General features: G+C 39.5%; 1 protein-coding gene across 18 annotated transcripts in view; it reads left to right on the forward strand.

The window, feature by feature from the left end:
• The window catches only part of SIPA1L1 (signal induced proliferation associated 1 like 1), a 410,731-nt gene that overhangs the window by 270,420 nt on the left and 115,628 nt on the right, over positions 1-24,683 (forward strand). For all 18 annotated transcript variants that reach the window (XM_073011118.1, XM_073011126.1, XM_037984201.2 and 15 more), the window contains one exon: positions 21,693-21,823. In XM_073011118.1, coding sequence (XP_072867219.1) covers positions 21,693-21,823 — 131 coding nt within the window. The remainder of the gene's footprint in view (positions 1-21,692; positions 21,824-24,683) is intronic.

A 24,683-nucleotide genomic window follows, 5' to 3' on the forward strand; every position in this document is an offset into this window, starting at 1 on the left:
CAGATCTGCCAAAGTGTCAGCCAACACAAAGGGTCAAAAATGAGCATTAGAGAGGCATTACTAGAGCATCACTCCTTGTTGGGGAGTAAAAGGCAGGTCCTGTTACCCCAGCATGCTCAGCTATTGACTAGGGGCTGCCCAGGAAGAGTGTGGCCCAGCTCAAAAATTGTAGTAGATTTGAAGGCACTGCATCCAGAGACTTTTAGCTAATCCTATTTCTTGTGACCAAACTGGTTGTAGGTTCTTCCTAGAAGGGAAATCAGAGTGTTGCACCCACATACAAAAATGCATTATCCATTTACTGTTGTCAAGAGTACCCTTCATTTTTTTTAAAGTAGTTTTAAAAATTAAAATAACTGCACATTTATTCACTCATTTATCCATTTCTTCAGTCATTCAAATAATATTTAGCATCTGTTGTGTGCCAGGTACAATGCCTGGAGGAGAACAAATGGAGATACACCTCTGCCTTCATGGTATTTATAGTCTCCAGTTAGTGCAATTAAGATGAATGGGAAGCTATGAAACAGAGGTTTTTTAAAAAGTCTTCTACAATTTCTTTGTTTCCTCTGTTGGAACTCTGTTTTGATGGATGGTGAACCCCTAGACTTATCTTCCCTTTTTTTTTCTTTTGTAATTTCAATTTCTTTTTATTTTTGTTCTATACTCATTAATTTCATCTGATGACAAGCAGTTGCTCTGTAGCTCTGTATGTTCTATTAGTCCTTTTGCTGAATTTTATTTTTAGCCGTCATATTTTTAATCCCTCAATAACTCGTTCTTTTGTTTTTCGTTTTTAGACAGGGTCTTCCACTGTCACAGGCTGGAGTGCAGTGGCGTGATTATGGCTCGCTGCAGCCTCAAACTCCTGGGCTCAAGTGATGCTCCCACCTCAGCCTCCTCAACAGCTGGGATCACAAGTGTGCATCATCACACCTGGCTAATTTTTTTAGATTTCTTTTTGTAGAGATGTGGTGTCACGATGTCACCCAGGCTGGTCTCAAACTCCTGGGCTCAAGCAATCCTCCCACCTCAGCCTCCCAAAGTGCTGAGATTATAGGCGTGAGCCACTGCGCCCACCTTGTAGTTATCTTTCATAATAGTTTTTTCTTATATAACCTCCCCTCCCATTTCTCTATTGGTATTAATTAAAAATTTTTTCTAAGTTCTTTTTCCTGAATTACCTGTATCTTCCTGTTTGTACATTTTACTTTTCTTACTTTTCTTGTTTTTTCTTCTTCATGCTGTTAGTTGTCCAGTGATCTTTATCACATTTATGAATAAAGGCTGAGGTGGCTTAATGTAAGAGGCTTGGGTTCCCCTGCAGCTCCCCAGCTGATCTCTTCTTACATAGGAGAAGTAGTGTAACCTTTCTATAGGAAGGTGTCCCTGTGGAGTGAGAGAGCAATGATCAGGCTGCAGGATAGAAACCCACATGTGTGTCAAATTAGAAGGTCTTTATCCTGTTCCACTCCTGCATGGAGCTGAGTTTCCTTCCCCTGCCCCAGGGTATGCACTGGAATAGGTTACTCTTCCTTTCCTCTCTTGCCCACCTGACAGGCTCCTGCCTGTCCTCCAGGGTTATGCAGCCCTCTGAACCCCTCTCCTGCAAGGTCTAGATGCTCTCCCACCACTGACCTGACACACCCTAGCACCTCTTGTTTTGCATGATGATTTCTATGCTGCATTAATTCACAGCCCGCCTAAGCATGCTTTGAAGGCAAGGGCTACAGAATAGAAGGTCAGGTTTTACAAATGAATGAATGTTTGTTGCTGAACAAGGTATAAAATTTATTGAGTTGAGGAACCAATGTGTCTTGTATTCATAGCATCAGGAAGAAAAAGGTAGAGGAAGCCCTCTGTGTATATGACTTTGTGTTATACTCCAGATACTGGATAATACATTGCAGTTCTTCTTCCTCTCTTCTCAAGAAATGAGACTACAGACAGGTCTGTGTGTGGTCATGGTGGTTTTGTGGAAATTTACCAACCACCAATTGATCCCCATAGGCAAAAAAACGCCATCACAGAGACTGATTTTTACTATTGTAAACTTTACTGGACACAACTGATAGAAACTAAAATCAGTGAATGACTGTTGAAGGAGAAATGGGAGGAGAAGCAGGATTTGCATGACCTCCAGGTATTTCCCTTAAGACATTTGTAAACTACAGGAGGAAAGATAGTAACTTAATGGTGGAGAAACCTGGCAGACACAGCCTTACCTAAGTGAAGCAAGGTTGATATGAACCTCTGGATGTACTGAGAAGGGCACATCATTTCTGTAGTCCTCTTGCCCAAGAGGCACAACCCCAGCCCAATCACTTGAAACTACCACACAAACCCAAATTGAGAGATAAATACTCTTCAAAGCTGTCAAGGTCATGAAAGACAAGTACACCAAGGAACTCTTAGAATCTATAGGGGATTAAAAAGACATAACAACAAAATGCAACATGGGATTCTGAATGGGATTGGGGGATTCCACATAGTGGAAACACTGGAAAAATTTGAATAAGAACTTTAGTTAATGGTATTGCGCCAATGTTAATTTCCCAGTTTTATTTGCAAGGGAGGATATCCATCACTTTGAGTATCATTTCTATGTTTTGGGGACATTTCAAGGCCTCTCTTCCAGCTATTTTGAAATATACCAGTAGATTGTTGCTAACTATAGTCACTCTAATGTGTTATTGAGCTTTAGAACTTTTATTGTCTAACTGTATGTTTGTACTCATTAACCACCCTCTCTTCATCCTTGTCAGATGAAGAATTTGGAAATATTTTACCCCGTGAAACTCATGGTTTCTTCACTCTGTTGATTGTTTCTGCTGTACAAAAGTTTTTTACTTTAGTATAGTCCCATATGTCTATTCTTGTTTTCATTGCCTGTGCTTTTCAGGTCTTAACCATAAAGTCTTTGCCTAAACCAATGTCCTGGAGCATTTCTCCTTTGCTTTCTTCTAGTAGCTTTATAGTTTCAGGTCATATGTTTATTATGTCTTTAATCCATCTTGAGTTGATTTTGTACATAGTGAGAGAGAGGAGTGTAGAATTTCCCAGCACCATTTATTGAAGAGGGTGTCCTTTCCCCAGTGTGTGTTCTTGACACCTTTGTCAAAAATTATTTGGCTGTAAATGTATGAATTTTTTGGATTCTGGATTCTGTTCCATTGGTCTTTGTGTCTGTTTTTAGACCAGTGCCACTCTGTTTTGATTACGATAGCCTTGTAATATGTTTTAAAGTCAGGTAGTATGATGTTTCCACCTTCGTTCTTCTGCTGTGGATTGTTTTGTCTGTTTTGCCTCCTCTTTTTTGGTTCCATGTGAATTTTAGGATGTTTTTTCTATTTCTGCAAAGAATGACATTGGTATTTTGAATGGGGATTTGCACTGAATCTGTAAAATGTTGTCATTTTAATGATAATAATTCTTCCGCTCCACGGGCATGGGACATGTTTGTTTGTGTGTTCTTCAACTTCGTTCAACAGCATTTCGTAGTTTTCCTTACAGAGATCTTTTACAACTTTGGTTTAATTTATTCCTAGGTATTTTTCTTTTCTTTTTATTTTTTCTTTTTTTGTTTTATTTTGTTTTGTTTTTGTTTCTGTTGTAGGTGGGATTGCCTTCTTGATTTCTTTCTCAACTAATTTGTTATTGGTGTAAAAGAACACTACTGAATTTGTGTTGATGTTCATTTTGTATCATACAACTTTACTGAATTTAATGATCCAGATCTAATATTTTTTTGGTGCAGACTTAAGTTTTTTCTAGATATAAGATTATATCATCAGCACAGAGGGACAATTTGACTTCATCTTTTCTGATTTAGATGCCTTTTCTTTCTTTTTTTTACCTGATTGCTCTGGCTTGAACTTCCAATACCGTACTGGAGTGGTGAAAGTAGACATCCTTGTCTTGTTCCAGTTCTTAGAGAAAAGGATTTCAGCTTTTCCCCATTCAGTGTGATATTAGCTATGCACTGGTCATATATGGCCTTTATAATGTTGAGGTCTGTTTCTTCTATGCCTAGTTTGTTGAGAGTTTTTAATCTTGAAAGGATGCAAAATTTTACCAAACATTTTATATCTATTGGGATAATCATATGGATTTTGTTCTCCATTTAGTTGATGTGATGTGTCGTACTTACTGAGTTGCATATTTTGAACCATCTTTGCATCTCTGATATAAATCCCACTTGGTTATGGTGTATTATTTCTTTAGTGTGCTGTTGGATTCAGTTTGTTCATATTTTGTTGAGCATTTTTGCATGTATGTTCATATGGGATACTGACCTGCAGTTTTATTTTTTGTGTGTGTCCTTGTCTGCTTTTGGTATCAGGGTAATGCTGACCTCATAGAATGAGTTAGGGAGAGTTCCATCTTCTTCAGTTTTTTGGAATACTTTGATGAGAATTTGTGTTCTTTAGAAGTTTGGGCCGGGCGTGGTGGCTCAAGCCTGTAATCCCAGCACTTTGGGAGGCCGAGACGGGCGGATCACGAGGTCAGGAGATCGAGACCATCCTGGCTAACACGGTGAAACCCCGTCTCTACTAAAAATACAAAAAATTAGCCGGGCGCGGTGGCGGGTGCCTGTAGTCCCAGCTACTCGGGAGGCTGAGGCAGGAGAATGGCGTGAACCCGGGAGGCGGAGCTTGCAGTGAGCTGAGATCCAGCCACTGTAATCCAGCCTGGGCAGCAGGGCGAGACTCCGTCTCAAAAAAAAAAAAAAAAAAAAGTTTGATAGAATTCAACAGCAAAGCCATTGGGTTCTGTTGAATTCTATCTATTGGGGACAGGGGACAAGCATTAGCTAGATTCTTATAAGGAGTGCACAACCTATATCCCTCTTTACTGGGAGACTTTTTGTTACTGCATGATCTTATAACTTGTTATTGTTCTGTTCAGATTTTCTGTGTCTTCTGGATTTGATCATGATAGGTTGTATGTGTCCAGGAATTCATCCATTTCCTGTACGTTTTTTAGTTTGTTAGGGCCTCTGATCTTTTGTGTTTCTGTAGTTATCAGTTATGATGTCTCTTTTTTCATTTCTGATTTGATTTTGGTCTTCTCTCTTTTTTTTTTTCTTGGTTATCCTACCAAGTGGTTTATCAATTGTATTTGTCTTTTCAAAAAACCAACTTTTTATTTTGTAGATTTTTTTCTATTGTGTTTTTAGTTTCTATTTTGTTTAATTCTGTGATCTGTTATTTCTTTCCTTCTAATTTTGGGTTTGGTTTGTTCTTGCTTTTCTAGTTTCTTGAGGTACACAATTAGATTGCTTATTTGAAATATTTCTCTGTTTTTGATGTAGTCACTTATTGTTATAAAATTCTCACTTAACAATGTTTTTGCTGTATCCCATCAGTTTTGTACTTTGTTTTGGTTTTCATTTGCTTCAAGAAATTTCTTCATTTTCTCTTTAGTTTCTTCTTTGACCCAGTGGTCATTCAGGAGCATGTTGTTTAATTTCTATGTATTTTTACAGTTTATAGTGTTTCTCTTCTTATTGGTTTCTAGTTTTATTTCATTGTGGTCTCAGGAGATACTTGATATTATTTCAAGTTTTAAAGTTTTTTTGAGACTTATTTGGGCCCTAATATATAGTCCATCTTGGAGAATGTTCTATGTGCTGATGAAAAGAATGTGTATGCTGCAACTGCTGAGTGAAATATTCTGTAAATGTCTGTTACATCCGTTTGGTCTAATGTGTAGCTTAAATTCGGTGTTTCTTTATTAATTTTCTGTCTGGATGATCTGTCTAAGGATGAGAGTAGGGTGTTGAAGTCTCTAACTCAGGAGTCCCCAACCACTGGTCTGTGGCCTGTTAGGAACTGGACTGCACAGCAGGAGGTGAGCAGCAGGTGAGCCAGCATTATTGCCTGAGCTCTGCCTCCAGTCAGAACAGCGGCGGCATTAAATTCTCATAGGAGCGCAAATGAACCCTGTTGTGAACTATGCATGCAAGGGATATAGGTTGTGCGCTCCTTATAAGAATCTAGCTAATGCCTGTCCCCTGTCCCCAAGGTCTGTGGAAAAATTGTCTTCCACGAAACCTGTTCCTGGTGCCAAAAAGGTTGGGGACCACTGCTCTAACTATGATAGTATTGGAGTCTTTCTATTTAAATCTAATAATGTTTTGTTTATATATCTGGGTGCTCTGGTGGTGAGTGCATATATGTTTAGAATTGTTATATCCTTTTGCTGAATTGATCTATCTTATATAATGGCCTCACTGTCTCTTACTTTGTTTAACTTGAAGTCTGTTTTATCTAAGTGTACCTATTCCTGCTCACTTTTGGTTTCCATTTCCATGGACTACCTTTTTCATCCTATTACTGTAGTCTGTATGTTTCTTTAGAGGTAAGGTGAGTTTCTTGTAGACATTATATAGTTGGGTCACATATTTTTTTTTCCATTCAGCCCATCTATATCTTTTCTGTGGAAAATGTAGTCTGTTTCCATTCAAGGTTATTATTTATAGGTGGGGACATATTTCTGTCACTTTATTAATTGATATCTAGTTATTTTATATATTGGTTTCTTTCTCATATTGTTTACCACTGTGATTTGGTGGTTTTCTTTTCTTTTTTTTTTTTTTTGAGACAGGTGCTTACTCTGTTATTTAGGCCAGAGTACAGTGGTACGATCATGGCCCACTGCAGCCTTGAATTCCCGGACTTTAAGTGATCCTCCCACCTCAGCCTCCTGAATATCTAGGACTATAGGCATATGCCACCATGCCTGACTAATTAAAAAGAAATATGGCCGGGCACAGTGGCCCACGCCTGTAATCCCAGCACTTTGGGACCCTTGAACCCTGGAGGTGGAGGTTGCAGTGAGCCAAGATTGCACCACTGCACTCTAGCTTGGAGAACGGAGCAAGATTCTTTATATTGAGATAAGGTTTTGCTCTGTCAATCAGACTAGAGTGTAGAGGCCTGATCTCGACTAACTGCAACCTCTGCCTCCTGGGCTCAAGTGATCCTTCTGCCTCAGCCCCCTAAGTAGCTGGGACTACAGGCACACACCACCACGCCTGGCTCACTTTTCTATTTTTTGTAGAGAGGAGGTTTCACCATGTTGCCCTGGCTGGTCTTGAACTCCTGAGCTCAAGCCATCTGCCTGCTCTGGCCTCTCACAGTGCTAGAACTATATGGGTTTGAAGGACTGCACCTGGCCTTAGCTAATTTTTAAAAACATTTGTTTCTAGGAATGAAGTCTCACTATGTTGCCTAAGCTGGTCTCAAACTACTAGGCTCAAGCATTCTTTCTGCCTCACTGTCCCAGAGTGCTGGGATTACAGGTGGGAGCCACTGCACCTGGCCAAGTTTGGTGGCTTTCTGGAATCATAACATTTTTGTGTGTTTTCATGATGGTGGTTACCATTTTTTCACTTCCAGGGCTAGGACTCACTTAAGCATTTTTTTTTTTTTTTTAAGCACTGAATTTAATACTAAAAAAGATGAATTCTCTCAGCTTTTGCTTGTCTTGGAAAGACTTTCTATCCTTCATTTATGAAGGATAACTGCTTAGTATAGTAGCCTTGGCTGACAGGTTTTATTGTTGTTGTTGTTGTTGTTTCTCTTTTTTTCCCAGCACTTCTAATGTATTTTCCCATTCTCTACTGGCTTATAAGTTTTCTGCTTAGAAATCCACTGTTAGTCTGATGGGGGTCCCTTTATAAGTGACTACACACTTTTCTCTTGCTATTTTTGGAATTCTCTTTGTCTTTGGCTTTTGATGGTTTGACCAAAATGTGCCATGGAGAAGCCCCTTTTTTATTGCTTCTGTTTGGGGATCTGTAAGCTTCCTGTATCTGGATATCTACATCTCTTGCTAGACTTAGAACGTTTTTATCTTATTATTTCATTAAATATGTTTTCTAACCCTTTGACTTTCTTTTCACTTTCTGGGACTCTGAAAATTTGAATATTTGGTTGCTTTATAATGTCTCATGTCTCATAGGCTTTGCACTTTTTTTATTCTTTTTGTTTTGCAATTTTTGACTGTTATTTCAAAAGATCCGTCTTCAAGTACTGAGATTCTTTTTTCTGCTTAATCTAGTCTATTGTTGATGCTTTCAAATGTATTTTGTATTTCATTCAATGAATTCTTCACTTCCAATATTTCTGTTTCTTTTTGTAATTTCTATCGCTTTGGTAAATTTCTCATTCATATCTGATATATTTGTGTTCTTTTTCAGTATTTGGTTGTATTTCACAGAGCTTCATTAATTAACATATCGAATTCTTTTTCTAGGATTTTGTATATTTCTTTTTGATTGGGATCTGTTGCTGGAGACATATTGTATTCTTTTTAAGATGTCATATTTCTTAGTTTTTTCATGGTTTCTATGTCCTCACATTGCTATGTACACATCTGATATAACAGCTGCTTCTTGCAGTTTTTTGAGTTTACTTTCATGGGGAAGGACTTTTTCCTGAAAATGTATCTATAGTGCTGGTTGGGTAGGGCATTTTGACTTTGATTCTGGGTGCATGTAGTAGTATAGTCTATGTATAATGTCTTTGTCTGTCAGCAGCATAAGTGGTATCTGTAATTTCCTTGACTTAGGGTACAGTCGTTAATGGAGGCTTGCTGAACTTTTGCTGGTGACTGGGAGGTGGGCCAGTCATCAAGTCCAGTGGTAGCAGTGTTGGACTGAGTCTGTGTGTGTCTGGGCCTCAGGGCAGCAAACACTAGCACTTGTGCTAGCAGGTCCCGGCAGGTTAATTCTGGGGCTACAAGTGACTTGCTTAGATACCAGTAATGCTGGCAGTGGGCTGTACAGTTGTTGGAGTCCTGGGCCCTGGGAAGCAGGCATGATAGGGGTGATAGCAGGAACAGTGGTGGGATGACCCTCTGAGTTCTAAGTGGTGTACACTGTTGTTGGTCCTGGCTATGATGGACTGAGAGGGCTTGACCTCCGTCCCCTTGATGGCACATGAAACATTGGCTATGGTGGGCAGGGACTGAGTTATCCCCAGACCCCTAGAAGGTTGCTCAGGTGGGAATGGCAGTGACTGCTCTGTGGCTGTGCTCCTGGGGAGGGCAGGATTGCTTTCAGTGGCAGCAGCCACATGCAGATGGGTGGAAAACATTCCCTTCCCTTGTGCTTCAGCCCGGATGATGGCAACCCACAACAAAGGCACCTGTAGGCCGTGAAGTCTGGGCATGTGAAAATGCGTGATCTTACTCTGCTGGAGAAAGGGGGGTTGCTGCCAGTTGGCCCATGCTTCAGCCCTAGTGGTAGCAGTTTGCTATGGCAGTGGCTGCATATAGGGGATGTCAGTGGGGTTCCAGGAATATGGAGATGCAAGTGCTGTTGATCTCTAGGGCAGGGTGCAGTCTCTTTGGGGCTAGGCTGTCAAAATGGTGTCATTATGCTTGCCGTAGCTGCATAGGACTCAGGAGGGTGTGTTGGACCAATTGTGGGCTTCGTCCTGAGCAGTGCCCTGGCATGTTTTCCAGGCATCTCCTTATATTTGTTTCAGGGCCTGCAAGGGTCATGGTGCTCTTCCATAGCTAGGATCACAGGAGTGAGTCCACAATGGAAATGTGGCTCATTGGGGATCTCTCACTTACCCTGCACTGGGGAGTCTCTCCATGGTCCCAGCCAGTCCCAACAAAGCAGGCTCAGTTTCCTGGTTTTGACAATGATTATTGTACTGTATGTCGTTATATAAGATGTTAGCATTGGGGGAGTCTGGGTGAGCAATATGGAAATAACCTGTAATATTTTTGTAACTTTTCTCTAAGTTTAAAAGGAGTCCAGATAAAAAGTTTAAAAAAATTTATTTTTTTCGGGCAGAACAAAAAAATTAAAAACAAATTAAAACCTTCATGTACATATATGCGTGTATATACAGTCATATACATGCATAAACACAGGAGCCATAGACGATGTGACACCAAAAGATTGGCCAGATGTTTGAAGCTTAAGTAGCACCCCCTTCGTAGTGTAGAGGGAATTGGGGGATGTAGGCAATTGTGAGGGTAGTAAATGGTTTTCAGGGGGAATGAATGAGCCCAAAGAATAGATAATGTCCTGGAACAAAGCTGCTCTGAGTTCCAGGGGGAGGTGACAGGAAGGTGAGGGGCAGAACCTCACCATGAACAATGGTGGTTTTAATTTGCAGATAAACTGTCCCAGGTAATTTCCAGGAACTGCCCTCATTCAGCATAATAGATGAAAAGGCTGCGTGGTGTGGTGACTACTAGTGTTCTCTCTTTTAACATTTTTGCAGCTGTGTTTCAATATGCTTGGTTTGCTTTGTATTTTTATTCCATGCATTTTAAAACATTATTCTGGCCAGTGGGCAGTGGCTTACTAATACCAGTGCTTTTGGAGGTCAAGGTGGGAGGACTGCTTGAGCCCAGCAGTTCAAGACCAGCCTGAGCAACATAGTGAGACAACATCACTACAGAAAATTGGCTTATGAATTCAAGTGGTTAATCTTTCCTGGTTATCTGATGTGATTCCTAGGGAGGGAGTTTTAAGACAATTTCACTTTTTTGGTAAGAAGTTTCCTCAGTCAGATAAGGAAATTCCAGAGGGTCCCTCCCTTTGCTTTCAGGGGAGAAACTAGAGAAGATTAGAAGGTCCTTGGTTCTGAGACATCTTCTACGGCTTTTCAGTTTCTTTAATTCAAAAATGTCCAGCATGCAAAAGCACCATATTTTGGGGTATTGCTATCTGTGCCCCAACACCTTCCATATAAAAAGATCAAAGCAACTACCTTGCTTACTGATTTCCACATTCCAGTGAGTTTCTGTGCTCTTTGTTTGGCATTCTTGAAACAAAGGGCCTTTTAGATCTGTTGTTTCAGTACAAGTTGATGACATACATAATCAAGCTTGCCACCTATTTCCCAAATGTATACCTCATTATATCTTCAGACAGTGAGACCCTCATTCTGAGCCCTGAAATTAGGTGCTCAAAAAAAATTTGCTTTATTGCATCAATTCCTTTTCCAGTCTCTAATGGAGGTCCCTCCTCTATATGGTGAGCCTGTTAATCTGAGCATCAAGGCAATGAGAGGAGACATCTTCCTATTTGCATTCAAGTCTAGTCTTGAGAGAAGCATGAGCAGAAGCCATCTCTAGGACTCATGTAAACATTTAGTCAACAAATAGGTAGGTTTTGCTGAGTGTTTGGGACACTGCACGGTCCCTGTCCTTGTTAGCAGTGGTGACTTCTGCCTTAACTGAATTTCTGGCTACCTGTTAGAGACTTCCCCCTAAATCCTCCAAAAGCCTTTTATATAGGAAGACATCTTGCTGCAATATGCCTGGTAAGGAGGTGTAAAGGATGTTTTAAATATAAGGAGATTCATTTAGAGACAAATGTTTCATTGTAATTTCTTTCATTTAGATGGTAGTTTTTTTTTTTTTTTCCTAGGCTAATGTTTGAATTGGTATTAACATTAAAAATAACATTAACTTTTAAACATATTCTTTATAGTCATTGACCATTTGCAAACCAAATGCATTTTTTATAGTTAAAAAAATCTGGCCAGGCGCGGTGGCTCATGTCTGTAGTGTCAGCACTTTGGGAGGCTGAGGCAGGCAGATCACAAGGTCAGGAGTTCGAGACCAGCCTGACCAACATGGTGAAACCCTGTCTCTGCTAAAAATACAAAGGTTAGCCAGACATGGTGGCACATCCCTGTAATCCCAGCTACTCAGGAGGCTGAAGCAGAAGAATCGCTTGAACCTGGGAGGCGGAGGTTGCAGCGAGCCATTGCACCACTGCAGTCCAGCCTGGGTGACAGAGAGAGACTCTGTCTCAAAAAACAAAACAACACAAAAAACAAGCAAACAAACCTTCCAATTATAAAAGTTATATATGTATATCATTATAGAAAAAATAGAAACTCAAGAAAATTAATTTTGTGGGAATACTAGTGGTTTTATTTCTGCCCCATCAGTCTTAATACATACATACTCCTTTTTAAAATGAATGAGGAGTCTTAAATACAGTTTTACATTTTTGTCCTGCTTCTGTAATGGGCCATATCATATCTTTTTTAAAGTTTTTCAGCTGTTTTTTCCATTTCTTGTTATAATAAATAATGCTTACATTAACTGGTCTTAACTTTTTGTGGTTGTTGCCCCATTGATCCTGATAAACAGTTTAGTGAAGCCTGTGAACTCTCCTTGGAATACATTTTTATTTATTTATTTATTTGAGACTGAATCTTGCTCTGTCACCCAGGCTGGAGTGTAGTGGCATGATCACAGCTCACTGCCACCTTGATCTCCTGGGCTCAAGTGCTTGTCCCACCTCATCCTCCCAAGTAATTGGGACTACAGTTGTGTACCACTGTGCCCAGCTAATATTTTATTGATTGATTGATTGATTGATTGAGATGGAGTCTTGCTCTGTTGCCCAGGCTGGAGTGCAGTGGGGCGATCTCGGCTCACTGCCACCTCTGCCTCCCGGGTTCAAGTGATTCTCCTGCCTCAGCCTCTCAAGTAGCTGGGATTACAGGTGCCTGCCACCATGCCTGGCTAGTTTTTATATTTTTAGTAGAGAGGGGGTTTCACCATGTTGGCCAGGATGGTCTCCAACTCCTGACCTCAAGCAATCCATCTGCCTCGGCCTCCCAAAGTGTTGGGATTACAGATGTGAGCCACCGTGCCTGGCCAATTTTCTGTATTGATGGTGTCTCACTGTGTTGCTCAGGCTGGTCTTGAACTCCTAGGCTCAAGCCGTCCTCCTACCTTGACCTTGATTAGTAAGCCACTTCCCGCCCCCCCCCCCCCGCCCCACCCCACCAGCATAATGTTTTAAAGTGCATGAGACAAAAATACAAAGCAAACCAAGCATATTGAAGCACAGTTGCAAAAGTGTTAAAATTTTGAGACATAGTAATGGATGTGCTTCCTTCTTATTTCATGAGAAAAAGACCTGGTGGCAGCTCTGTTAATTATCATCATTTCAAAGTAGGGGTGATTGTAATTAATATTCTGACACGTCTGCAACAACTTTAATGTAATATTAAACTGTGATTTCTATTGGTGTCAAAGTCACATGTAAAACTAATATTAATATAGTTTGTTGCCTGTATTTGTAATTGATGAAAGCACTAAATTTCAGTTAGAAGTTAGTGAAAATAAAGATGCATTTTTTTCAGTCAAGTTTATAGACCCCGTAATTTCTATTCCTAGCCACATGCGTGTTATATAAGTTTTTTCCACATATCTAATTATTTCCATAAGGTAGAGCCCTGTAAATGAAATGTGAGCTTTACAGGAGCCTTGATTTTTATTGCCAAATTGCTCTTAAGGAAGCTTAGAACAGAAAGATCCACTGGTATGTTTAAGACTTGTGGTTTAACATTCTCTTAACTGCTTTGAATATTTACAGTTTATATTTTTGAACATGTAGTAAAGACCAACAAAAGACATTTTGTTTCTTTGATCACTAGTGAGTATCAATTTTTAAAAATATAACTATTGGCCATTTGTCATAGACTGATAGCAACCAGTAAAAAATCCCTCATGATTCTGCTAATCTTTATCCTCCCTTTATTTAAAAAAAATTTATGTACAGAAAAGTTGGAATATGTATCCTTTTATTTTAAATAAGTTTGTCTTGTATTTTTTCTTAATGATTTTGATGCCATTTATTAATGTCAACATAACTTCATACTAAAGTTTACGTTTTACTGAAAAGTTAGACACCTATTAGGTGCTACTTTAGATACTGTTTTAAACCTCCAAATTCGATGTAATCTTTTCAAATACATCACCTCACTTTTTAAGTGTTACCTATGGGAAGAAGAAATGGAACGTCAGAGTACTATGCACTTTGTAAATGTGAGCACTTACTCTTAGGCAACAGTAATTATAAATTTAGTGCCACGCTTTGGGACAGAATTCTGGCATGTGGCCAGTCCTGTTTAAATGTCCCCGTCCATTACTCTGACCTGCTTTTGATTGTGGTGCGAGGTCCTAGGCTATTAAGTTCTCATGGAACCTCCACCCTTAAAATTAGGATGAGCCCTCTGAGGACCAGAAACTAAGAATCTAAGTGGTGCACTTCCCAGAAGGAGAGCCATTCTTTAAACACTTGGCCTTTTATTATGTCCACTTGGGCAAACCTGTGTTTCCTTTTAACAAGATAATACATTTCTTTCTTTTTAACATTGAATTCTCCAGTCTTTAGCTTTGTCCTCTCTTTCTTAGTCATTAGTCAGATTAACATGTAAGAAGTTGCACAAAAACAAAACCTGAAAAATTTGAACAGTGAGTGGTTTTCCTAGTTATTTTATTTTTTTAATTTTATTCTACTCTACTCTACTCTACTCTACTCTACTCTACTGTATTTTGTATGTTCCGGGATACATGTGCAGAACGTGCAGGTTTGTTACATAGGTATACATGTGTCATGGTGGTTTGCTGCATCTATCAACCTGTCATCTAGGTTTTTAAGCCCCACATGCATTAGGTATTTGTCCTAACCCTCCCCTTGCCCTCCACCCCCTGGCAGGCCCCTATATGTGATGTTCCCCTGCCTGTGTCCATGTTCTTATTGTTCAGCTCCCACTTATGAGTGAGAACATGCGATGTTTGGTTTTCTGTTACTGTGTTAGTTTGCTGAGAATGATGACTTCCAGCTTCATCCATGTCCCTGCAAAGAACATGACTCATTCTTTTTTATGACTGCATAGTATTCTATGGTGTATATGTGCCACATTTTCTTTATTCACTCTATCAGTGATGGGCATTTGGGTTGGTTTCAAGTCTCTGCTATTGTAAATACTGCTGCAATAAACATACATGTGCATATGTGTGTCTAATGAAAATATTAAACTGATGAAAACATTGAGGGTCAAAGTTTATATTGTTAACTGTACTGATAGTGGCACACATGTAACCAACCAGGTAGACTACTTAAGAAAAATAGTTTAAATGTTAAAAATGGTGAAATAACTTTAAGCTATTGAAGTTGTCACTGTGCCATTCTTTGACCTGCTGATACCTGATGAAGCCCAAGTCTGTCTGCTTATTACTTGTGTCTTTAGCATCCCCATTATACATTGACTTATGGTGTTTTTTTCTTGGGAAAAATGGAAAAGATTTTATTGTTCTTTCTATATGATCAATTAGGGTAATTAGGGTAATTCTAAGATTTAGATGTGAACATTTTTGTGACTTTAACATATCTTGCCATATTGCTTTCAAAAGCAGTTGATACCAATCCACAGTGCCACCAGCAATGGATGAATATATTACATCTCTACCAAGGGCTGGTTTTTTATTTCAGAAACATTGTTTTTGATATTGGGTTAGTCATGAGATAGCACCTAAGTTTTATTTGCTTTGTGTTTCTTTGATTCGTGTTTTTGATGTCTATTTTTTCTATTAAACAATTTAAATTAACTATTATAAGCAGATGTTTTAAGCCATAAATTATAACTTTACAGATTACTTGTAAAACTGTGTTTTTACTGCTCATAATTACATTCAGTTGAAATAATGCTATAGATGTCCTCAGGGAAGTATGCAACTGAAGTATTAAAAATAGCCTGCAGATACCATGATAACCAATGCAAGTGACAAAAAATTGCTGGTTGAAGCCCTGTGACTCTTGTAACTAGTTTCCTTTCCCCTTCACAAGTAAAACACCAAGCTTAACCTTTTTTGCCTTGTACACACATGCTTATGTATACCTTATAATCAGGTAATTGGACTGTGCCTGACCTAATTACTTTGAGCTTTGAACTATTTACTGTTTCCCCTCACTAAGAATGTGAAATTTTTATTATAATCATTATTGTGAATGTATCAACCAAAAATAAAACTATTTACCTGGAATATTTTAATGATGACATAATTGTTTATTGGTACTCTTTGTACCATCCTGGTTAAAACCAAGAACCAGAACTAATAAGAAAACTTCAGACTAAACATTTAAATGTGAGGAACGGAGTAGGTGGAAGGAAGTCAACCGTATATGGATATAACGTTAATCTCTCTCCCTGTCAACAAAACCTTAAACAGCACATCAAGAAATAAAGCATTATGTCTCATCTGACTAGATAAACAGTTTATTCCTTTAGGAACCAAGTTTTATTTAATTATTTTTTTATTCATAATACAATTTTAGAAACTTATGGGAACATAATATTGCGTGTAATGGCTAAGAAAATGAGCTTTCAAATCAGCAGTTAATATGTTTAAATCTGGTACTGCTATATACTACTTGTGGCTAAGTGACTTATCTTTTTTAAATCAAAGTTGCCACATCTATAAAAAAGAAGGAAATACCTTTTCTTTTTTGTTGTTGTTGTTGTTGTTGTTGTCGTTGATGTGATTAGAGTACTTGGCAAAATGCTTTGCTTTGCTGCATTATATCATTCTAATGTGGTAATTGCTGTATTGGTTTTTGGCATCCCGGTATGCTGGCTCTAAAATATTCTAATTTCTGGTTGTCTAATACCTGTATTTCAGTTCATCCATCAGAAGCTTTCTCTACCCTACTTGAGGTTCCAATTCCTCTTCCCTTCCCCTTTTCTTCCTCTGACTTTCCTCATCCTGAATTTCCTCATCAAAGTCTTCCTTGCCTTTCTTTAACGCTCTTCATCTGAAACTCCCCTGTCCTTACTCCCCTTCCCTGCTAAACTTTCCACTCCAGAAGAAAGAGAAAGACAATTGTGGATCTGGCTAGAAGAACACTTTGCAATTATGGGTATCTTCACTAGCAAACAATGGAAGTCAATGGCTGATAGGAAAACAAATTTAAAATGCTACATCACAGAGCAAGTGTAGACACACTGCGCAGGGACCAGGGGCATGAGAGGAAGGAAGAGACTGCAGTCCAGTATCTTCTAGCTTAGAACTCAAAATTGTAGCTGTGTGTGGTAGCTCACGCCTGTTATCCCAGCACTTTGGGAGGCTGAGGTGGGAAGATTACCTGAGGTCAGGAGTTCGAGACCAGCCTGGCCAGTGTGGTGAAACCTTGTCTCTACTAAAAAAAATACAAAAATTAACCAGGTGTGGTGGCACACGCCTATAGTCCCAGCTACTCGGGAGGCTGAGGCAGGAGAATTGCTTGAACCCAGGAGGTGGAGGCTGCAGTAAGCCGAGATCGCGCCACAGCACTGCATTCTGGGCCACAGAGCGAGACTCTGTCTCAAAAAAAAAAACAAAAAACTGAAAATGGTAATTTGCTGAATGAAACTCTTCTCTACCAGAAGGTTAAATTTAAATAGTACATTAGGATTTTGAATAGAATAAACTTGTGTTCATATGGAAAGAGTTTTTTCTATACTTCTGTAATCCTTAAGAGAAGAAAAGGACAGTGGACAAAAACAGAGCTTTTATTGTAAAAATATTTTTTTTTCAAGTTCAAAGACTTTGAAAAAGCAGAGTCTAGTGATGATAGTGGTGAATTTAGCATGGGAAATTGGACCGGAGTCTCCATCCATACCATTAGAACTGATACCGATGAAGACTGGCTGGAAAAGCTATTCGGGAAATAATAGCGAGAGCTCTTTTTTAGTGAAAACTTGACACAAGTTCAAAAATATCTTCCTACCATTATCTAACCAGAGATGGGTTTGTTTGAAGCTAGAGTCTGAAGAAAGTGTTTGAATTTAGTTTATAATTATCCCATCACCATTCCCCAAATTCAGAAATATACTTCATTAGCAGCTGGGAAAAGTTACAAAAAAATGTAGTCAGTTTTTGATGATGATATGCAAAAAGTTTAAATTATCGTTAATTTTACAGTTCTTATTATTAACAAAGTAATCTTATTTTTAGTCTTCAGTTTTAGTTTATTTTATGTAGGATTTATTTTTTAAATAACACAATTTGTATTTTATCTACCAGTAATACCAAAATGATTATGTTTAATATTTTTAGTTTATAAATTTGTTATTTACATTTTTGTAATGTTTCTATTTTTGTTCTTGAGATATATTAAATATTTGGTTTTAATAATTTGTGTTTTTATGAATTCATAACACTTTGAAATAAAGTTATTAGTATCAGTATCCAAAGTAAACACTTGCATTCTCTTCCAGTATTCAGTCCCTCTTTTCAAAGATGTCTGTGCCATACTGCGGATGAGACCTAAAAATTAGAGGATTTAGCCAAATAAAGAGAGGTTAAGAAAAGAATGTTCTCAGCAGATTTTCTCAGATGATAAAAGACTGTGAGTTTGAGCACCTGAAAGAGAAGTTTAGTATCAGTGGTTCTCCAAATTTAAGAAGGTGAAAGGTCTGAGCTGAGGCTGGAGTGATTGACAGTGACAGGTTATGAGAACCTTTGGGAAACCTTGGAAAGGGTACAAGAACCTAAGTGTTTCAAGTTTTGTAGTAGGGTCAGATTTGCATTTTAGAAGGATCATCTGGCAGTGTGAATAAGTTGGATAAAAACAAACCAGTTAGAAGACTACTACAAACACTCAGGCAAGTGATGATAGGAGAAATAGTGGCAGTGGGATGAGGAAAAGATAGATTTGAGAGATGTCCAGAAACTGGAATTCACAGAGCATGACAGTGGGTCTGGCATGAGCAACTGGTTGAATGTGGTAGCAGCTGCTGAAATAGGGACTGGATGGGGACCTATATAGGTTTCTGTGGGAAGGTGATAGGTTTACTTTTGCAGATGCACATGGGACAAACGGTTCCATTAGGTAAATGTAAAGATCTCAGACTTTGGCCCGGCACGGTGGCTCAGGCCTGTAATCCCAGCACTTTGGGAGGCCAAGGTGGACAGATCACTTGAGGTCAGGAGTTGAAGACCAGCCTGACCAACATGGTGAAATCCCATCTCTACAAAAAATATAAAAAATTAGCCGGGCATGGTGGTACGCACCTGTAATCCCAGCTACTCCGGAGGCTGAGGCAAGAGAATCACTTGAACCCAGGAGGCAGAGGTTGCAGTGAGCCAAGATCACGCCACTACACTCCAGCGAAGGTGACAGAGCGAGACTCTGTCTCAAAACAAACAAACAACAACAAAACAAAAAAACAAAAAAAGATCTCAGGCTTAGAGATGTCTGGAGAGGACATGCAGACCTCTGAGAATCATCAACCTTGAGGCGGTAGTTGAAGTTCTGAATGTGGGTGGAATATTCAGATGGGAAGAGGGAGGAAAACTAAGCTAGAACAGCCAGAGCGGTAGAAGGAAAATCAGAAGAGGGCAATGTCATAGGAACAGGGAAGTAAGAGTGTTTCTAGAAAACATGAAGTGATCACCTGTGCTAGATGTTATGGAGAGCTTGAGCCAGGTAAGGACCAAAAGTATCATTTGTTTTAACTTTGAGAAAGTCATTGGTGACCCATGCAATGGAAGTCAGATGTTAATTCTGAAGTGAGGAATTGGACAGCTATTTCAAGAAATTTCCAATGGAAGAAAGGAAAAAGGAGATAACTCTTTAATTCTGACAGGCGGTAAGGAGTTGAGAATAAATGTGAGTTTAAATGTCATTAAACAATGATGGTAATTAGCAAGTCTAGAGGGAGAAGTTGAAGATTAAAAGAGGGTCATCAAGGCACCTGCGTCCCTAGGAAGGGGGAATGGGTACATGGGGGTGGGGGTGGGGCTTTGGATCATACAGAAAAAGAAGCTAGAGTCTGGATGCTGGTGACTTTGTGTGGATGGTAAGTTTGCATCTGAAATAGCTTCTTTATTTCCTCTGTGATGTAGACACATTGTCATTTGCCAAGATTGAGGAGAAGGTAGGTGAGGGGTGGTTACGGGAGAATAGAGCAGCTTTGCCACATCTGCCCTGGAAAAATGGAGAGAGGAGCTGACCAGGGAAAGCTTGAGGATGAGGATGAGTTGAGGTTATTGATGGAATTTATGGTAGCCCTATATCTGGGAATTTCTCTAGCAGCAGAGAACTGCCATGCCACCTGCCCATTGTGAGATATGTGGGGTGTACTTGAGGAGTTCCTAGAAGTTGATTTTTATTAGAGTCCATGAAGTACAAGGACCAGGTAATGAATGTGACTCATAGTCTGTTGCATCCACTGTTGTTCAGTGCTGCAGTGGTACAATATCCTGTGAGGTTATTGAAGCGTGTTAAGCTCTTTGCTCTTTCAGTAACTGGCCCCAGACTGCTGTCTTGTTTTTCTTTAAGTTCTTGTCCGCTTTTTTATACTATTTCTGTCTCCTCCCTTTCTGTTTTCTTCCTTGTTGTCAGTTGTTCTATCACATTGCTGTCTGCATGCAAGTCTGTATCAGCCCTACACCCTGGACTTTGTCAACATCTGGAATTCTCACACCTCTGAAATAAAGCAGTGAGCTTGAAGACCAGACAACCAAGCTTATTAGAATTGTGTGCAAAGTAAGAGTAAATAATCTGAGTGTGATTCTCATGTGCTGTGCTTTGAGGATATGCATAAGTGTCTGTACATGAATTTTGTGACATTTAGTGGGTTCTCATATATGAGATATTTGTTGCTTGTATTCCCATTGTGTTTTTCTTCTTTTGAATTTCCATGGCTTATGATAATATTCTTAGAGAGCCCTCAACATTTATGATTGTAGCTTTTGTAATTGTGCTTTCGTACCTGCAAAGTATTTTCATATGCATTACTTAATTTTAAACTACATGATTCAACATTTATGCTGTTTTTTCTTATTATTCTCATGGATTTTCAAATACTTATATTTTGTATGGAAATAACATGTATTTTCAAGTGTGTATGCATTTTGTGTGATAATGAGATGTTACGTCACAATGCAGTCATTTAGCCGTGTCAGATATAAGTGAAATACAATAATGTAAACTAAGCATTTTGGAGGTTTGAAAAACAAATGATCTGTTCTAGTTTTTCATATATTTTCATGTTTTGTGGACTTCATCTGTGAACATCTCGTGTATATATCAACAGTTTAAATTTTTAAAAGATGTATATGCACAGTAAATACCACTTTTCAGTATTTTCTATAAATTAACTTAATTTTGATCCCCATCTTTCTCTTTGTCAAGAGGAAGGTAAATTCAGCGCCAGTCCTTTGGAGGCTTGTGCTAAGGTGTGGGGCCTTGGGCAAAAGGCCAGAACATTGAAGAGAGGCCCTAGGCTCATCAGTCACCTGGCCACACAAGTTACATTAGCCCTGCACTGTGGGATCCATGCTGTGGCCCAGAGCCCTGAGTCCTGCCTCCCTGGGGCACTGTGAAGCTCTTTCCTCTGAGCTCCTACTCCACCATACATAGGCTTCTTGGGAGCAGAGTGCTGCCCAGTGACTCGCAGCACACATCTCTCTCTCCAATCCAGGGACATCTTTTTTAATCTGGTGGAATCCCCCTTTCTTCAAAGTCTGTTCTTAATATGTTTAGAATTTTTTTGAAAAACAAAAACTAAAAAGCCCTGGCACAAGCCTTCTCTTAGACAAGGAAGCACGTACAAATGTAGCCTATTTAAATGGTGGGAGAGAGGGAGAAAATACAAGTTTATTTTGAGAAATGGTAGAGTAGTAATCTGTAGAGTAGTGAAAAACTCAACAGGCCACCTGTGGTCAGCGTTATCTACTCTGGAACTAAACCTGTGTAGCCAAGTCTTTGTTTTTATAACTAATTGAAGAATATTAATATTTGTTAAATGGTTACATTTTATTGATATAATTTCTGAGTGACGACCTTAAATACTGAGCAGAATGTACCATTTTCAAAGTGTTAGGTAGATTTTCTAACTTCGTTTTGTCTTATTTTACCTAAGAACACTGGAACTATTTTGGGGCTGATGAGAATCTTGGTCCAGTGGCTGTGAGCATTCGAAGGGAAAAACCAGATGAAATGAAAGAAAATGGATCTCCGTACAACTACCGGATAATTTTTAGAACTAGTGAGGTAAGTCGCAAATGAGAGAGATTTGAGGTTTAACTGAAATGGGGGGAAAAAAGCAAATAGTAGCAGTAGCAAAGCAATTAAATTTAATAGCACATGGTTACAGATGTCTTTGGAATAAGCAAAGTCCCCTTTCATTTATTCTGGTGGAGATGGAGGTGGACAGGATGGTTAGATCTGGATCCCTTCTTTTCATGAGACTCTGAATAGATGCAATCTACGAATGAGGAGTTTTGATTCAGAGAAAGATATGTCTGTTAAGTGAGACCCAAGGAAATTGGAGCCCTCAGAATCCCCAGTGGGATATTGTGTATCCTTCTTAGGGCTACTGGAAAGCACCAAGCCAGCTTGAGGAGCCAGGGTATTAGGGATAAGAGAAGGCCACCGAAGACTTAATTCACTCTTCCAAGCTCTTTCTGAGCTCATATCTTCGCCCAAGAAGAAGGAGGGAAAGAGACTCTTGATTTCTTCCACTATCAGAGTGGAGGAAGTCCACTATCTTTGGCACCCATTGTCTGAGACCTAGAAGGTGGATTCTTTGAACCAGGGGCTATCTAGTTGTAAGTGAAACAGGCTGTTAGTGCTCTTTAGGAATCTAAATATACCCTATGTATGAGTTTTTATTTTAAAATGAAATTTGGGCTAAAAAAAGACATGGAAAAATAAAAAGAACCCACACAGCATTTTTTTAAAAAAACCTGTGAACAAGTTTGGGACTGTGAGGTTCTCCATTTTTCCTTGTAAAGCTGTATAATTGGGCCACTTATCAATTTACTGCCTCTCAGCTGCTAATTCACTTTAGGATTTTTGTTATGCATTAATACTTAATACCCTTGAGTCATCTAGAAAATAATAGTTTTGAAACTAGTTTAAATAGGGCATTTGGCTTCATTTCCCCCATTCAATGCAAAGCAAGTTTCTGGGGTTGGCATCACTTAATAATTGTTCCCAAGCCTGAACTCTGGGGAAATTAAATAGGACTTTTAAAGACAAGACTTAAATATCTAATGTGTTGTTTACACTGGCCAGAGAGAAATGAACTAACATACTCTCATGTGCTTTTTCTCCATGGCAAAGCTAATAATTAAGTGGTGTAAATTCTTTTGTTGAGCACAAAGGCACGAAGAACATCACGTTCCATGTTTTGGAGTTGTATGCACGTAGTTGCTCCTCTGTAGCTTCCCAGATCCTACCAGTTTTGTTTGTTTGTTTTTGAGACAGATTTTCGCCCTTGTTACCCAGGCTGGAGTGCAATGGCGATCGCGGCTCACTGCAACCTCCGCCTCCCGGGTTCAAGTGATTCTCCTGCCTCAGCCTCCCGAGTAGCTGGGATTACAAGCATGTGCCACCACTCCCAGCTAATTTTGTATTTTTACTAGAGACAAGATTTCTCCATGTTGGTCTGGCTGGTCTCGAACTCCCAACCTTGGGGATCCGCCCGCCTTGGCCTCCCAAAGTGCTGGGATTATAGGCGTGAGCCATCACACCTGGCCATTCTTACCAGTTTTTAGTGATACTCTGTTATCTTACTTCCAAGTATTTTTGTCTTTCCCATTATCTTCTTTTTCCCTTCCCAAGGCCACTCTGATTTAAATTCCCATCATACTCTTCCTTTTCTGTGTTATTTTTTTATCCACCTGAATTCATTTCCTTGTCACTTATTCATCCCATCCTTCATGCCAGAGCTTAAAGTTTCCTGCAGTTCTTTCTTTCTCAGTCAGATGCTGTCACTGGTTTCCATGAGCTTCCCTTCTCAGCATGTCTTGCAGGCTGTCCACATCTGATCCCAGCCCCTGTCTCCTACCTGAGTATCTGTCCTAAATTCTGCTATGGTCTGTGAACCACACCGACTCTTACCTTTCCCACCTCTGTTCTTTCTGCTTTACTCCCTTGACCCAAAATGTTCTACTTGTGTTCTGTGGTCATAAGATTCTCTTCTCCAGCTAACCCATTTGAATAAGTTGTGTCCCTTGGGTCTGTTTCCTTAGCCTTTGACTGAAAGGTTCAAGTCAAGTGTTCAAAAAAAACCATTACCACTTGTTTTTTACGTTCAAATTAATGTTCACTTCATGACAACTCTTATTATTGCGTTTTCTCAGGTCAGAAACCGTGAAAGCCACACTTTATTCCCATCTTCTGCCTCCTGACCCTGAGATCTGGTCTGTCAGCAACGCTTGTTCATTTTGTCTTCACAGTATGCCCAGAGCTCAACTACTTCTCCCACCCTCACTGCCCAGTCCTGGTCCTGGTCTTGCTCTGAGAACTGGTCTCCCTGCTTCTATGCTGAAACCCTGCCTCCTTTTGACCCAAAGTGTTCCTTTGAAATGTCATTCAGATCTTGTCATTCCTCAGTTCAAAATCCTTGAAAGCTTCCTCATCTCCCTCTGAGAAACAGCCACTGTCCTTGCTAGCCTAGGAGATCATGCACATCTGCTTCCCGGTTATCTCTCTGCACTTCATCGCTGATAACTCCTCTTGGCTCAGTCTTTTCCTGTCACACTGGCCTCCTTCCTCCCTGGGCCACCTCAGGACACCTCTGCCTCAGGGCTCAGATGCCCGTCATTCCTCCGCACTGCTGTGTTCTCCATCAGGCTGCCTCATCTCCATCTGGCCTTGACTCAGAAACCACGAAGGCTTTCATTGACCACTGAATCTAAAATTTCTACTCTCCTCCCATTTCATATCAAATTAAATGCTTTATTTTTCATTAATACTTAACACTGTCTTCTCTGTTGTACTTAGTCATTTTGTTTGCTTTTAATCTCTCTACTGGAGTGCAGGCCCCATAAGGGTGGGACTTCTGTCTGAGTTGTTCAGTACAATGTGCCTGATGTGTCAAATGGTGCCTTGCTTCCCTGTTTCT

This window comes from Chlorocebus sabaeus, chromosome 24 (genome assembly GCF_047675955.1).
Source record: "Chlorocebus sabaeus isolate Y175 chromosome 24, mChlSab1.0.hap1, whole genome shotgun sequence".
NCBI lineage: Eukaryota > Metazoa > Chordata > Mammalia > Primates > Cercopithecidae > Chlorocebus > Chlorocebus sabaeus.